Source organism: Parasteatoda tepidariorum, chromosome 1 (assembly GCF_982258835.1).
Source record: "Parasteatoda tepidariorum strain Cologne lab strain chromosome 1, Ptep-v5.0, whole genome shotgun sequence".
NCBI classification, from domain to species: Eukaryota; Metazoa; Arthropoda; class Arachnida; order Araneae; family Theridiidae; genus Parasteatoda; species Parasteatoda tepidariorum.
The window spans coordinates 8,336,058-8,349,270 of record NC_141755.1 but is presented as its reverse complement, the minus strand read 5'-3'; the positions used below and the strand labels follow the sequence as shown (position 1 = coordinate 8,349,270).

The 13,213-nt window shown below is 26.4% G+C and overlaps 1 protein-coding gene across 1 annotated transcript in view; it reads left to right on the top strand.

Annotated features, from left to right (window-relative positions):
- LOC107441436 (uncharacterized) overlaps positions 1-8,942 on the top strand; it is a 36,735-nt gene extending 27,793 nt beyond the window's left edge. The window contains exons 19-24 of the mRNA XM_043049018.3: positions 241-364; positions 2,331-2,462; positions 3,548-3,748; positions 5,290-5,535; positions 6,751-6,912; positions 8,663-8,942. Coding sequence (XP_042904952.2) covers positions 241-364; positions 2,331-2,462; positions 3,548-3,748; positions 5,290-5,535; positions 6,751-6,912; positions 8,663-8,797 — 1,000 coding nt within the window. The 3' untranslated portion in view covers positions 8,798-8,942. The remainder of the gene's footprint in view (positions 1-240; positions 365-2,330; positions 2,463-3,547; positions 3,749-5,289; positions 5,536-6,750; positions 6,913-8,662) is intronic.
- Positions 8,943-13,213: the final 4,271 nt, after the last annotated feature.

The window sequence follows — 13,213 nt, the reverse complement described above, 5'->3', positions numbered from 1 at the left end:
TTTTTAGTATTTTTCTATCAAAATTAAAGATTATATACAAATTTATTTTAATGACAGCCACTAAATGTGAATTTTGTAAAATTATATTTCAAATGAAAATATACTTTTTTATGTTTTACTTTTCTATTTATGTTTTACTTTTTTATTTTTTATGTTTTGCTATTTCTTATTTAAATTTTTTTGTTCATGCATACAATACTTTATTCTTACAAATGCATTTCTTATAATTCTTTATATTAGTACAAACCAGAATTATACTTGCCAGCCATTTATTGGAGAATGTGATAGAGACATGAATCAAGCTTTCCCCAACTTCTGTAAAAATTTTATTTATATACTTGCAGTTTTGCATTTATTAAAAGAGGTAAGTCTGATTTGTCTTATTCATTATTATTCAAAAAATATTGCAAATTTTTAATTCAATTTAATGTTTTTCTTAAACTTAATAAATTCTAGAATGTAGTTATTAGAAAATTAAATAATTTTATTACCAAAGGGGCCGTATACAAATACCTGACAGAGCGGCAATCAAAAGGGGATTCGTTGGCACAAGGCACCGAGTCTTGTTTTATCATGAGCAAGTGAAAGGGTCAAATCCAAATTCACAAGACTTGTCCGCAGAAGAACCAGTGGTCACAGACAAGGTAGTGTAGGTTGGCACCCCAACCCCATTGGGCTGACCTCAGACTGGAAGGCCAACCAAACTGTTTTTATATGCATATTCATAGCCGCCAACTCTTCTGGATTTTCCAGTAGACTACTTGTTTTTGCCAGTTTCTCCTGATTTACTGGTTTAATTCAAATTCAACTGGTTTTTGTACATTTTAGGAAATTCTAAAATTGAGTAAGTTTCCTAAAAGAATCCCTATTGAAATAGAATTTTCGTACAGATTACTGCTGGAATATATAAATAAGTATTACTAATACATAATAAAGCGAGCCTCTTTAATAGAAATCAGTTCAAAACTTTTTTTGCTCTGAAATGTTCAGTTTATTTTTACTCAGAGCTTTCTTTTTAAATTAAATTTTAAAGAAATCTTTTAACTATCTTTGATCAATTAGTAATATTCAATATTATGAGTAAACATAATACACAACATTTGAAGTATGTTTAACGTCAATCATAACTGAAAAATATTGCAGTATTTCTATTTTGATGACTATAAAAATCCCTACAATTTCCTGTATGTAAAATATTTAGTATATTATGCAACAATTATCATGAAACTTATATTATTTCATAAAATCTACTGAAATTTTTTTCCTATCCATCTTGGCAGCTATGCATATTCACAAATACATAATTACTGGGAAAGAATCTAAAAATTACATTAAATGAATTCTAAAAATTACAACAATTACATTCGAAAGGTACACCAAAAAAGTTCAAAATTTACATAATAAAGTATTGCAAATGAATTTAAAAGGCTATCATCTAAACTTAATTTCAAAACTGTTTCCATTTTATTAGGAAAATAGGTAACCTTATTTAAATAGCTATATCTCAACAATAATATATATTTTATCTTTATTATTTATAATTGATTTAGAAATAATATAAGTTGTCAATCCTCTAGGTTGGTTTTCTTTGCCACAAATTCATTATCCATTTGTTCTAATTGATCATAATTATTTCTTTTAGATACTTTATAATGTATCATTTACTCTTTTGTAATTAAAACACTTAAATCAAGCATAAAAATTACCTGTATTAATATTATTATGAACTTAGTATGTTGTATTTTTTTTATTTCAATGGTAACTCTATTGTATACTTATTTTAATTATGTTGATTGATTTAGTTTAAATCATCAATTTTAGTGAAACAGAATTTTTTTTTCTTCTTTTAAAGTTTGTTTTATTTAAAATATTTCATAATGTGTTACTGTATAATTAGACTGAAAGTTCATGTAACTTTAGTATTTAATATGTCAACGTATGTGTTAGTTCTTTTTATATTTTTGATTCAAAACTTTTTCATAAATAAACAAAAATTTATTTTAAATACTTTTAAATTCAAACAGCCAATTTCAGAAGAATTTTTACTTTTTTTCATATGTCTTATAATTTTGAACAATAATTTAAGAAAAAAAAAAAAACTCCATAACGATTTTTAAAATCGGTTCGTGCTAAATTAATTAAAATTTGCAAGTTTAAATTATCTTACTGATTATATTTCTCTATATGTTTATAAATTTAATTTTTAAAGAAATAGCATTAGTTGATAAATACCGAAATTCAAATATTTTTTTATCTAATATTAGTCAACAACAAAAATTAGTGAAGTTTTATATCCTGGTTATTATTTATTTTTCATTTATTTATTTCAGATTTTCCAACTGTATCAAAATGGGAAAAGATATGCGAATTTAGAAAATTGTTTGGAATGGTCCTGTTACTTAAGTGCATTATTATTTGTGGCTGATTTCACTGAGTGCTCTGTTGAAAGTGGCATTCGTGAAGTAGGAAATTTTATTTGTTTTTCTTAGAATGTTATTGTGAGAATATTAATTTGCCAAGTGTCATAACATTTATATCAGAAAATTGTACTGAACGAAGTATTTAATGTTTTTTTTTCTTTATCAATTTAGTTAATAAAATTGATAGACCATTAGAAAAATAAAATAGACTTCTGCTCAAAGAATAAAAATTGTTTAATTTACAAAAAAGCTATATTTTAGCTGTTCATTTAATGATTTTTTTTTTAAGTAGACATAAACCCTGTTTTATACAACCTTGTCAGATATCTGTAGTAATAATGAAGAAATTACTTTTTTTCTTACTGTTCAACAAATTTATGCTATACCCCTCCTCATTGAAAAATGTGCAGAATAATGAAATGTTGAATCCTGGTGTCGCCCTACTATACTCATAGTTATTTGATATAAAGCTAAGTCTTCTTGAATAATTTTACTTAAAAGATTATCATAAACATCTTAAAAGCATTTCTTAAATAAAATTTACATGCATATATCTTCTTCATCAATTTTAAAAAATACAAATATTATTTTTCGTAGGCTTAATACTAAATGCATGTAAATTTTTAATTAAATAAATATAACTTTTTTTCAGTTATAGTAAATATTGATTTTTTCTGGTGTATATAAAAAATTAAAGAATTTTATGATTTTTTTCCGATATTTTATGTTTGCCAGTTGGAGTAAATATTGATTGAACTGATTTTTTTTGGACATGAATAGTTTAGTAATAATAAGTGTTGATGAAGTTACTATGATAATTTTAATTATGTTTTCAAAATAATTTTGTTATAAATTTATCAATTTTTAGTTGAGTTTTTCTAATACTTTGTTTTAGAAAATGCTGTAAACCCTACTAAGTTTCTAATATAATGATTTCTTGAACAATTTTAAAAATGTTCTTTTAAATTGGGGTGTGGATATCACCTAGCATATATCTACTCTTGTTAGTAATATTTATATAATATTGTATAAGGCTTAACTTGCTACTAATGTATGCTATTATCTGTATTGATTATATTTTTTTCTTTTATTTACTGCATGTTAATATATTAAAATATTACTTTTAGGTCTGGCAATGGGAACTTGGAGCAATATCAATATTTACAGCTTGGATGGTTTTTCTTATATTTATCAGCAAATTTCCTTTTCTGGGAATTTATGTAATAATGTTCTTCGAAATCTTAAGTACTTTTGTCAACTTTTCATTTGTTTTCTTTCTCTTTGTTGTTGCATTTGGCCTTGGATTTTATAGCCTTCTTCAAAATCAGGTATACAAATATTTCATTGCAGGATATTTTCTAAAGTTTTTGTTTGCATTTTTAACTTATATTTTGTTGCACTTTTCAGAAAAAACGTCATCAACTATATGTATTTCAATATGTAATTAATTTAAATTTTTCATTTTTATACTGTCAGTGTAGTGTAAGTTTTAAAATATATTTTTTATCCCTCATAAATTTTGAAGACTTGAAACTAGAACTTTACATTTCGAGCAATAACTTTATTTTTTTTAATTGAAATACAAAAGATTTTCTGTAATTAAAAAAAACATCAAAATTTACATGATTATGTATTCCGTAATTTGTATTCAATCTGATGCTTACTTTTGAATACTAGATGTTCTGTTATATTATTTCAAAATTCATTTTAATCTATTTTTAAACTTTTTTTTATTATTGCAATGTATGTGAACCACACAATTTATAAACTTTGAAAATCTTTTAAACTTCATATCCATTACAAAGTTTTATATTATTTAAAGTTTAGTTTTCAAAAATGATTTCCAAAAATTATTTTTAACAGCATTGAAAATGATTTTAAAAAAATTTAACATGCTGTGAAAAATATTTCAATAGAAGTCTCACGGTATTTAAAAGTACATAAAAATTTTCGAATCTCATGTAATTTTTGGAGTCAGGGACAAAATTAGTTTTAAGGATCTATATAACAAAGCTTTCACATAATGCTTGTCTTCCTTTACATCAGCCTCAAGTTTTAAGCATTATAATGTATTTTTTACATTTTATTATCCACAACTTAAATTAAAAATTTTATATTTATTTTTTGAGTTTTATTGAACGTAAACAAACTTAATTTATATAAATCGCAATTTTCTCAAGTTGTATTAAATTTAATATATTGACTACTTTCATAATTTTCGGGATGATTCTGAAAATTATGAGTTTTCAAGATAATTCTGAAAGCTCCTCTCTATTTCAATTGACTTAGCTATTTTTGATAATTTGTTTGCCAAATATTGCAAAAGAATTTTTAATCAGACATGACAGAAAGTTTTATTTAAACAACTTAGGTTTATAGTGAATTTATTTGCTTAATTTAAATTGTTTGCATTTATGTAAGAATGTAAAATATTAGTTAATATTTTTTTCATTTTTTAATTTAAAATGATAACCGCTAATTTATAAATGACAACAACAAAAGGAAACTTATTTTTTATTTATTTATTTTGCATAAATGAAACTTTTAATATCTAGAATGTTACTAAAATAATATTTTATTACTAAAAGCCATTATATCACTGCAAATTTTTTAACTTAATACTCATGCATATCAGAATTAATTCAGCCAGGTATTGTAAATATTTTCTACATTGTTTAAACTTAGATTCATTACAGTACTTGGTGATAATTTTTTGAAAAAAATTCTTATGATTACCGAACACAGAAATTTCGTGGAAATCTTATCACGCTATGTTAAAAAATTTGGGGAAAACATTATCCATCTTATCATATGTTTTATACCCCCACATTGCAAACTTTACTCATAATTATTCATTCATTTATTTCAGAGTCCTTTTGAAAATCCAGGAAAAGCTATTCTTAAAACTGGAGTTATGATGATTGGTGAAATTGAATTTGATGCCATTTTTAATAATTCTGAAAATAATCTATATTTTAGCGGGCCTACATATGCTTTATTTGTTGCCTTCATGCTCATAATGGCTGTAATTATTATGAATCTCCTAGTTGGTCTGGCCGTAGATGATATAAAAGGTGTTCAAGAACAGGCTGAACTTAAACGATTAGCCATGAAAGTAAATTTTAAAAATTTAATCCATCAGTACTATTTATTTGTAGCTATAATGTATGTTTATATCTGCGAAGTATAAGTTAATCATTAAAGATCTGAAATGCTAGCTTGAAAACTTATAAGAAAATTCTGTCATTGTAATTGATTCTGTAAATGTGTGAATTTCTTAAGTATGTAGATACTCTATGGAATCTTATTCTACAGAATTTGTGGAATCAAGAGATAAACTGAAAATATAGTTTAAAAGCAGTAACGATAATAACCTTACTTCACATAATAATTTCCTTTCCCAATCAAGAATTAAATTGCACTTGATTTTCTGGTTTATTTTAAGCTTAAATATGAAAGAAAAACTCAGACAATTTGAATCTAAGAATGATTGATTCTTTTTACAATCTGCTGCCCCAACTCTCAAAATTTGATAACTAAATTAAACATATTAGAATGCATTAAATTCGAAGTTGCCTCGAAAAGTAGGTTCCCACAATATTTCCGATATTTAGAACTAAAAATAAAAGCTGCAATGTTTCCAAATAATATTACTAAATAAGAATAATCATGTGTAGATTCAAAATATGAAAAATTATAAGAATATGAACCTTTCTAATCTCTGGAACATTTAGAGATGAAATATTTTAAATTTTTATTGTAAATCCATTTTTTAATAAGTATAGAACTTTTTTGATCTATCTCTGTTTTAAAAAGCCAAAAGCTCGAGTAAATGAGTAGTCAATTATCTAAAAATTAAAATGATTTTTATCAAATTGAATCTTTCTAAGATTTCTTTGTGATTTGCAGACATGAAAATACCTCTTAGAACTTTGACTTTAGGGTTAACTCAGTTACAGTTATTTGAAAGGCTTTATAATTGCACTGGTGATAATAATTACTGAAAATTTTTAATTCATCCTAAATTTGATTTAAATTGTCTAAAATCTCAGGAGCACAAAAATGCTCTTTGTTTAGTGCTTTTTTCTATATTTAAACTAAAACCAATGTTATAATTACATTAACTATTCTTATTTGATGTATTTTATGCATTTCATTTTTTTCTCATATTTATAAACCTTTTTCTTAATTTTTCAACTTTTATTTCCATGATATTTTGTTTTTTTGTTTAATTTTTAGCTTTATGTAATTTGTTTTCATTCATTTTAACTTCTGTTAACTGTGATTGCAGTTCCTTTTTGTGTCAAATAATTCATTTCTCTTTTAATAGGTAGAACTTGTGTTAACAGTTGAACGTACTCTGCCTGTTGTTCTCTTAAAGAAATGCATTTTTAAATATAGAAAAATTTATCCAAATAAGTGGAGTTCAATTCCTTGGTATTATCGAATTTTTAAAGTAAAACAAGTTCCACCAAATGATCTATCTAAACAGGTAGTTATTTCATTGTTTGTTTTTTATCATTTCTAAACTAATTTTAAAAAAGTGATAAAGAAATGAGCTCTTTATTTGTTCTTTTGCTTTCACAAAAAATCAACCTTTTAAGCTTCATTTTTTTCCTCTTAGTGTTCCTACTTTTACAATTTCTATTTACGTCACTTCAGTGAATGTATTTATTTCTGAAAGTTGTGCTGAAGATAATGTGCCCAGAACAGAACAATGTACTATAGAATAGTTTTTAGTGCCAGAAGATGACTTTATTATTTTACTAATATGGTTGCCATTTATTTGGAGCACTGTCTAAGTCCAAAATAGCCACAATGACTCTGTGGTTAAAACACTGAACTGTCAATTTAAAAAACTGGGGTTTGATCCCTGGTGGTTGCTTGACTTATTTGGGATTCTGGATATGATTCAACTTATCTGGGAAGTGAAGGAGACCTGTGCACAATTCTTATGCACATACTGTTACAATCACACCATTGCTCACTAAATCACGAAACCTTAACTTCTATGACCCCCCTGGTCCACAATGGACTGTTGTGAGAATGCTTTTTCAAAGAAAAAAAAAACCTGTAAACAAGTGGAAGTTTTAATGGAGGATAAAATCTATCATCCATAATTCATAGCTTCTGTTTATGAAATATTTGGTGCAATCAAAGAGTTATAGCTTGTGATGTCTGTTCAACAATCTGCCTGGGTAAAAGAATGGTGCAATCAACTATGGCACTAAGAATCATACTACTGCACATTGTTCTATTCTGGATGCATTCATGTTTAACTTTACTTTCAATCACTTTAAATGCTCTCATGTGAATTAGTTCTATGCAATCTGTTTTGCTCTTGATAAAAAGTATTTTTTTAAATAAAAAATATATTTAAAATCCACCAGAAATGTAAATTATACTAAGCTGAAAATGTCATAGGGTAGCCTCACTAACAGAAAAACATCTGATTTGATTTAGGCAATCAAGGGAAAGCATTGTGCATTAAGAAGCCAAAACATAAAAATGTGTATTGTTACCTCTCTTCCAAATAAATAAATTCCTTAACGAAATTAATAATTTAATAATGCAATAATTTATATTTTGCCAAGGCAATAAATTAAGAATCATTTAGATTGGAAAGCGCTTTTTATACCCAATAATTAGTCACAAATGTACCATTTAAACTCTCTTCACTAACCTATTAAATCAGATATTAGCAATGATGTATAAATTGAACTATTTGTTATTATTTGAAAAACCATTATTGATAAAGTATTAAAATTTATTTCATACGTATATGTTATTAGGTAATCACTTAACGTATTTATTTTATACTTAAAAAAACCTTTAATTTTTAATCAATGCTTGTTTTAATTTTTTTTAATATTAATTATGCAAATTCATGAATATTTTCCTTAAATTTTCGACTTGTAAAATCTTTTATTGAGTATAATCATGTTGTTTTTTTTTAATTACAGTAGACATTTAGGTAAACAGGAAATCATGTAATGGTTTCTGATAATCACTCTAACTACTAGGGCAAATGCTTTAAAACACTTAACATTCATATAATGTAACGAAAAACTAGTTTTTAGTCTAAAAAAGCAAACTAAGTTTTTTTAAGATGTTTTATGATGTTTAGAAGTCTTAACTAAAATAAATCTTTCTTTGAAAGTCATTTCAGTTAAAAAGTTAATTGTATATAAAAGTAATTTAATTATTTGTCATTTATTTTATTTTCTCTCTCTCTATTTCAGTCACCTCTTCATGATGTTGAAGAAAAACAGAATAAATTGATAAAGCAAATGAAAGAATTGCAAGATTCAATTCATCAAATTCAGAAAGATATTAAAAATTTAATAGCAAACAATAAAAATTCCAAAGATATATAAGAACTCAAATTTGTGTCTCGTGTGTCTATGTCTTTTTCTGGACATATGTTATTCAAAGTAATTTGGGATGTCATAAGGTTATTATTTTTATAATGATTTTTATGGTGCTTTATAATGGTGCTTATAACACATTTCATTTTGATATAAACTGGTTTTGGCAGCTCTATTTTCTTTTAGCTAGTTTGAAAATTTTAAACTTTCTTTTATTAAATTATTTAATTTAATTTATCTTGTAATATTTTATTTTATTCTAAAAAAAGTTTTAGTTCTGTAATTTTAAGTAATTTTTGTTATAACTACAAAATGGAAACTTAATTATTTTTCTTGTGAAAGTGAATATTATTTTTCGTTATGTAAACAAATATAGCTTTATGTTCAAATTCAAATATTTCAAGAAAAATTTATATTGATTTTATTTTAAAAATTTATAAAATAATTTCTATTATCTTAATAGTGTAATAGTTTTTCCCAAATCATTTTTTAAGACAAGCAGAAAATGCAGCATAAATACATCCAGCTTATATTTTGAAGCTCATTAGTATCTGAATTATTATTGTGCCCTTCTAAATTACTATTATTTTTAACATTTGTATTATATTAAATTTTCAGTTTTTACCATTAGATATCAGCACTGATATTTTTTTACCTTTTCAAGATGCAGTATAGCTAAATAATTTAACTCAAAATTATAAATGTCATTGCCAGAATATTGCTCAATATATATAAAGTATATACATGCATTTTGATTTAATTAGAGAAAGTGCATAACTTATTCTGATATTTTCATTATACCTGAAAAAAACGTGGAGTTCCTATATATACAAATGCTATGAACCATTATGTTATTTCACCGCAATTTTTACTTGCCTAATGTATTTTTAAAAAACGTAAAATGTGTGCAATGTGTATTTCCTATGAAAATAATAACATTTGTAAAATCAAACGTCCCTACAGTTGTTATTGAAGTTTTGTTCATGTTCTCATTACAATTCAAAATTTTGTAGTTGTACTTAATTATATTAGATAATATTAGAAAGATCGATGCTCCCCTGCTTAAAATTTTTATTTAAAACCTAAAATATGAAAATTATGTGGGATAGATTTATTATACTGTGATATTAAACGCATGTTTGTATATTTTAAAATTTTTATTGACAATTTTCAATTTAAATATTATTGATTTTCTTGATAACTGATCGTTGAATTCATATTAATGTTTGGAAAAAAGATTTTGGTACTGACTGAAAGTCAATAATTTTGACTTGATTAATAATGCATGTGCTCAATTACTGTTGCTCAATTTTGGAAATGTTTTAAGGAAAATGTTTATTTAAAAGTAGAAATTTGCAAATCCCATTGTCCGTCTTGTAACTAGTTTTTAATTAAAAATTTTATTGTATTTTTTAGAAAGAAGTATATTAGTTTTTTAACTAATTCCTATACTACAGTGATTTACATCTTTGATATTTTTTCTAATAAATTTTTTTGGTATAACCCAATATCTTAAAAAAATGTTTTTTATGCATTCTGTATTAACGTAAGTATTCCTATTTGAACTTATTTGAGATATATTCATGATAAGTCAATATATATTTTAGATTAATGCATTTTCAAAAGCACTTTCTTTCTCATATTACATTCTCAATACGAAAATAGAACATTTATGAAAATAAAAAAAATCTTTAATGATCGTTTATAAAATATTACATATGAAAATTTTCTATTATCTCCTTTAATACTTGCGCATTTATTATAACTAAATTTTAAATAACAATATATTTTCTTATCTTTTTACTCATTATCAAATAATGAAAAAAAAAACAATTTTTAATGGCATAAATTTTTTTCTTAACGAACCACATTTTTAAAATAAATGGAAAGTATACAGTTATGGTAAAAGTTACATGTGCCAAAAAAAAGCAAAATTTTTAATATTAAGTATATCACTGATAACATTTCCTATTAGAACAAAAATAAAATGTATGTATTTTGCAGTTGTCTCTAAACTGGTGATTGTAAAACAAAATTTTGTGTTTAGCGGGAAAAAAATCATCAGCTTCTTAGCTAATTAGTCATTACAAAGGCTGTGTCAATCCAATAGAAAGACTGTGTTATAGAAAGATTATGTCAGCCTAATTTGAGCTGATTGGCATCTTTCAAGAAGTCTAGGAGGTTCAAAAAAGAAAAAAGGAGCCTCTGCTTCACATGATTTTATAACCGTCATTGAACAGCTGACCTAGTTTTGGGTTTACAACTACTGTTGTTCGACTCCGTAGCCTTGTAATTTTGAACCCTATCCTGAAGACAAAGAAATTCCTGGATCAGAATTAGGAGAAATTTGCCTTTATGGAGAACTTTTTTGAAGAAACTAACCTACATTTGCGTTATATAGAGAGGAAAACCTTCTGCAGTTAGCCTGCCAGCGAGGGGATTCTTAGCCATGATCTGTCTACAACTGAGGATATTTTACCTTAGAACTATGCTGTAATCGGTGCGAGCCAGGTGCGGAATTCGTAGCAAACAGCCATTGCTGGATTTCGAACTCCGTTCACCTCATTGAAAATCTTTTTTTATAGTTTATCGAATGAAAATTTTAGTTTTTAATTAAATTGCATGCAAGTGATTCTTCTGCCAATTTGATTGTTTTGATTTAGCGGATTTTCGCCATGTTGAATATTCGAGACTGTGGCAGAATCGGCCACTTTTTGCTCTGAAAATTCACCATTTTTATTTGTAATATTTTGTGAAAAACTACTAATTTATGAGGCTATGTGCTGTAATTCTCTTCTGTCAATCGCAAATGTAGTGGGAAAGTCCCTCCAAGTACCACTTTCACTTCGTTACAAGCATTAAGAATCTCGCCTTTACCTCTAACTTCGTTATGAACTTTAAGAATCTCACCTATCGCCCCTCTTCCTACTTCTCAGTAGAATTTCTGCCTCTCGGCTGCGTAGGGGAGTTTAATAATATAGATGGATGCCATACACTGACGTACCTCTGAAAATTCTTAAATTTTGCAAGTACTTTTTTTAAAATTAAAAACAATAATTTTCAATTTTTTTAAAGACATTTTTATTTAGTCATTTTTTTATTATTTAAGAATGATCTAAATTTGTGTGACGAAGAAAAGAATATCATATTATGATTTTGCATGTACTTTTGTGTACAGATATTTTTTTTATCTTACTCTACATGTAACATATTTAACCTAATAAATAAATATGACAAAATTTACAGAAAATTGTCAACTATTTTCCTGTTTTACCAGCAACATGTATGTCAAATTGATTTATAAAACAGTAGATAAAACACAGTATAAAGGAATCGTATTAATTGACCTAGTTACATCATGTTTTTAGTATCTATTGGAATACATGTCACAACATGTTATTCGTCATCGAGAAATCAATCATATTTTGTAATCAAGTTAAAACTTATAAATCTTTATTAAATTGTAATCAAGTGTGAATTGTTTTTAATGAAATTACTCATATCAATTTCATGAGTATTTTCAATCCATGCTTCCTCTATGTATATTCAATTTGTATTATCACATTAATTTGTATTGGACAAATATACTTTGTAAACTAAAATTTAAGGAAAAAATGCATCTGAATATTTGTTATTTTATGCTAATAAAATTTTACGGATCACATAGTATGTTGAAATTTTTTTCTTAATTTGTTCCACCATTGTTTCAAATATACAGTATTCTTTAAAAGGAAGAACTCAAACAACTTTATCTTGCCTTTATTTTAAAGCATGCTTGTTTTCATGCGTACAAATTCCTGAATGCTTTAATATGATTAAATTCAGCATTATGTCTTACACAAATTTTCATTAAGTGCCAGTGGCCGGTCGAGTCTAATAACTTTGCAGCCACTTCTCCCTAAAACCTAATGAGCCTGTAACCGATACAGGGTGTTTAGCGATTTTTAAAGGTGCTTTTTTTCGTTTTTTAAAAGCCCTTAAAGGTGCTTTTTTCTTTAAGAGTTATTGAAAATTTTAATTTTTCCTTTACCAAAATTAGCTGTCCCGCAGTGAACTGATCGTTAAGACACGGTTCCCAGCAGATCACCGAAGTCAAGCATCACTGGCTACGGTCAGTGTGCGGGTGGGTAACCACTTGGATCAGTCTGCGTAGGGACCGAGGGTGTGCGGTATTGGTCCTCGTTAAACTGTGCTACCGTTAAGTGCTTGACTTCGCGCGCAGGTCGTCGGGCTACCGAAGCAGGGGCGTCATCCCCTCCGCAGAGGATCAAAATTGTGATGGCATGTCTTCGGATCATCCTCCGGGATGTTTCCCAGACCGTCGCCAATAGTCCATTGTGTAGCTCTAGTGCGACGTAAATTAACAACAACAACCAAAATTAGCTATATTTTCTTTACCATGTCGATTTTCGCTACGAACAGGCA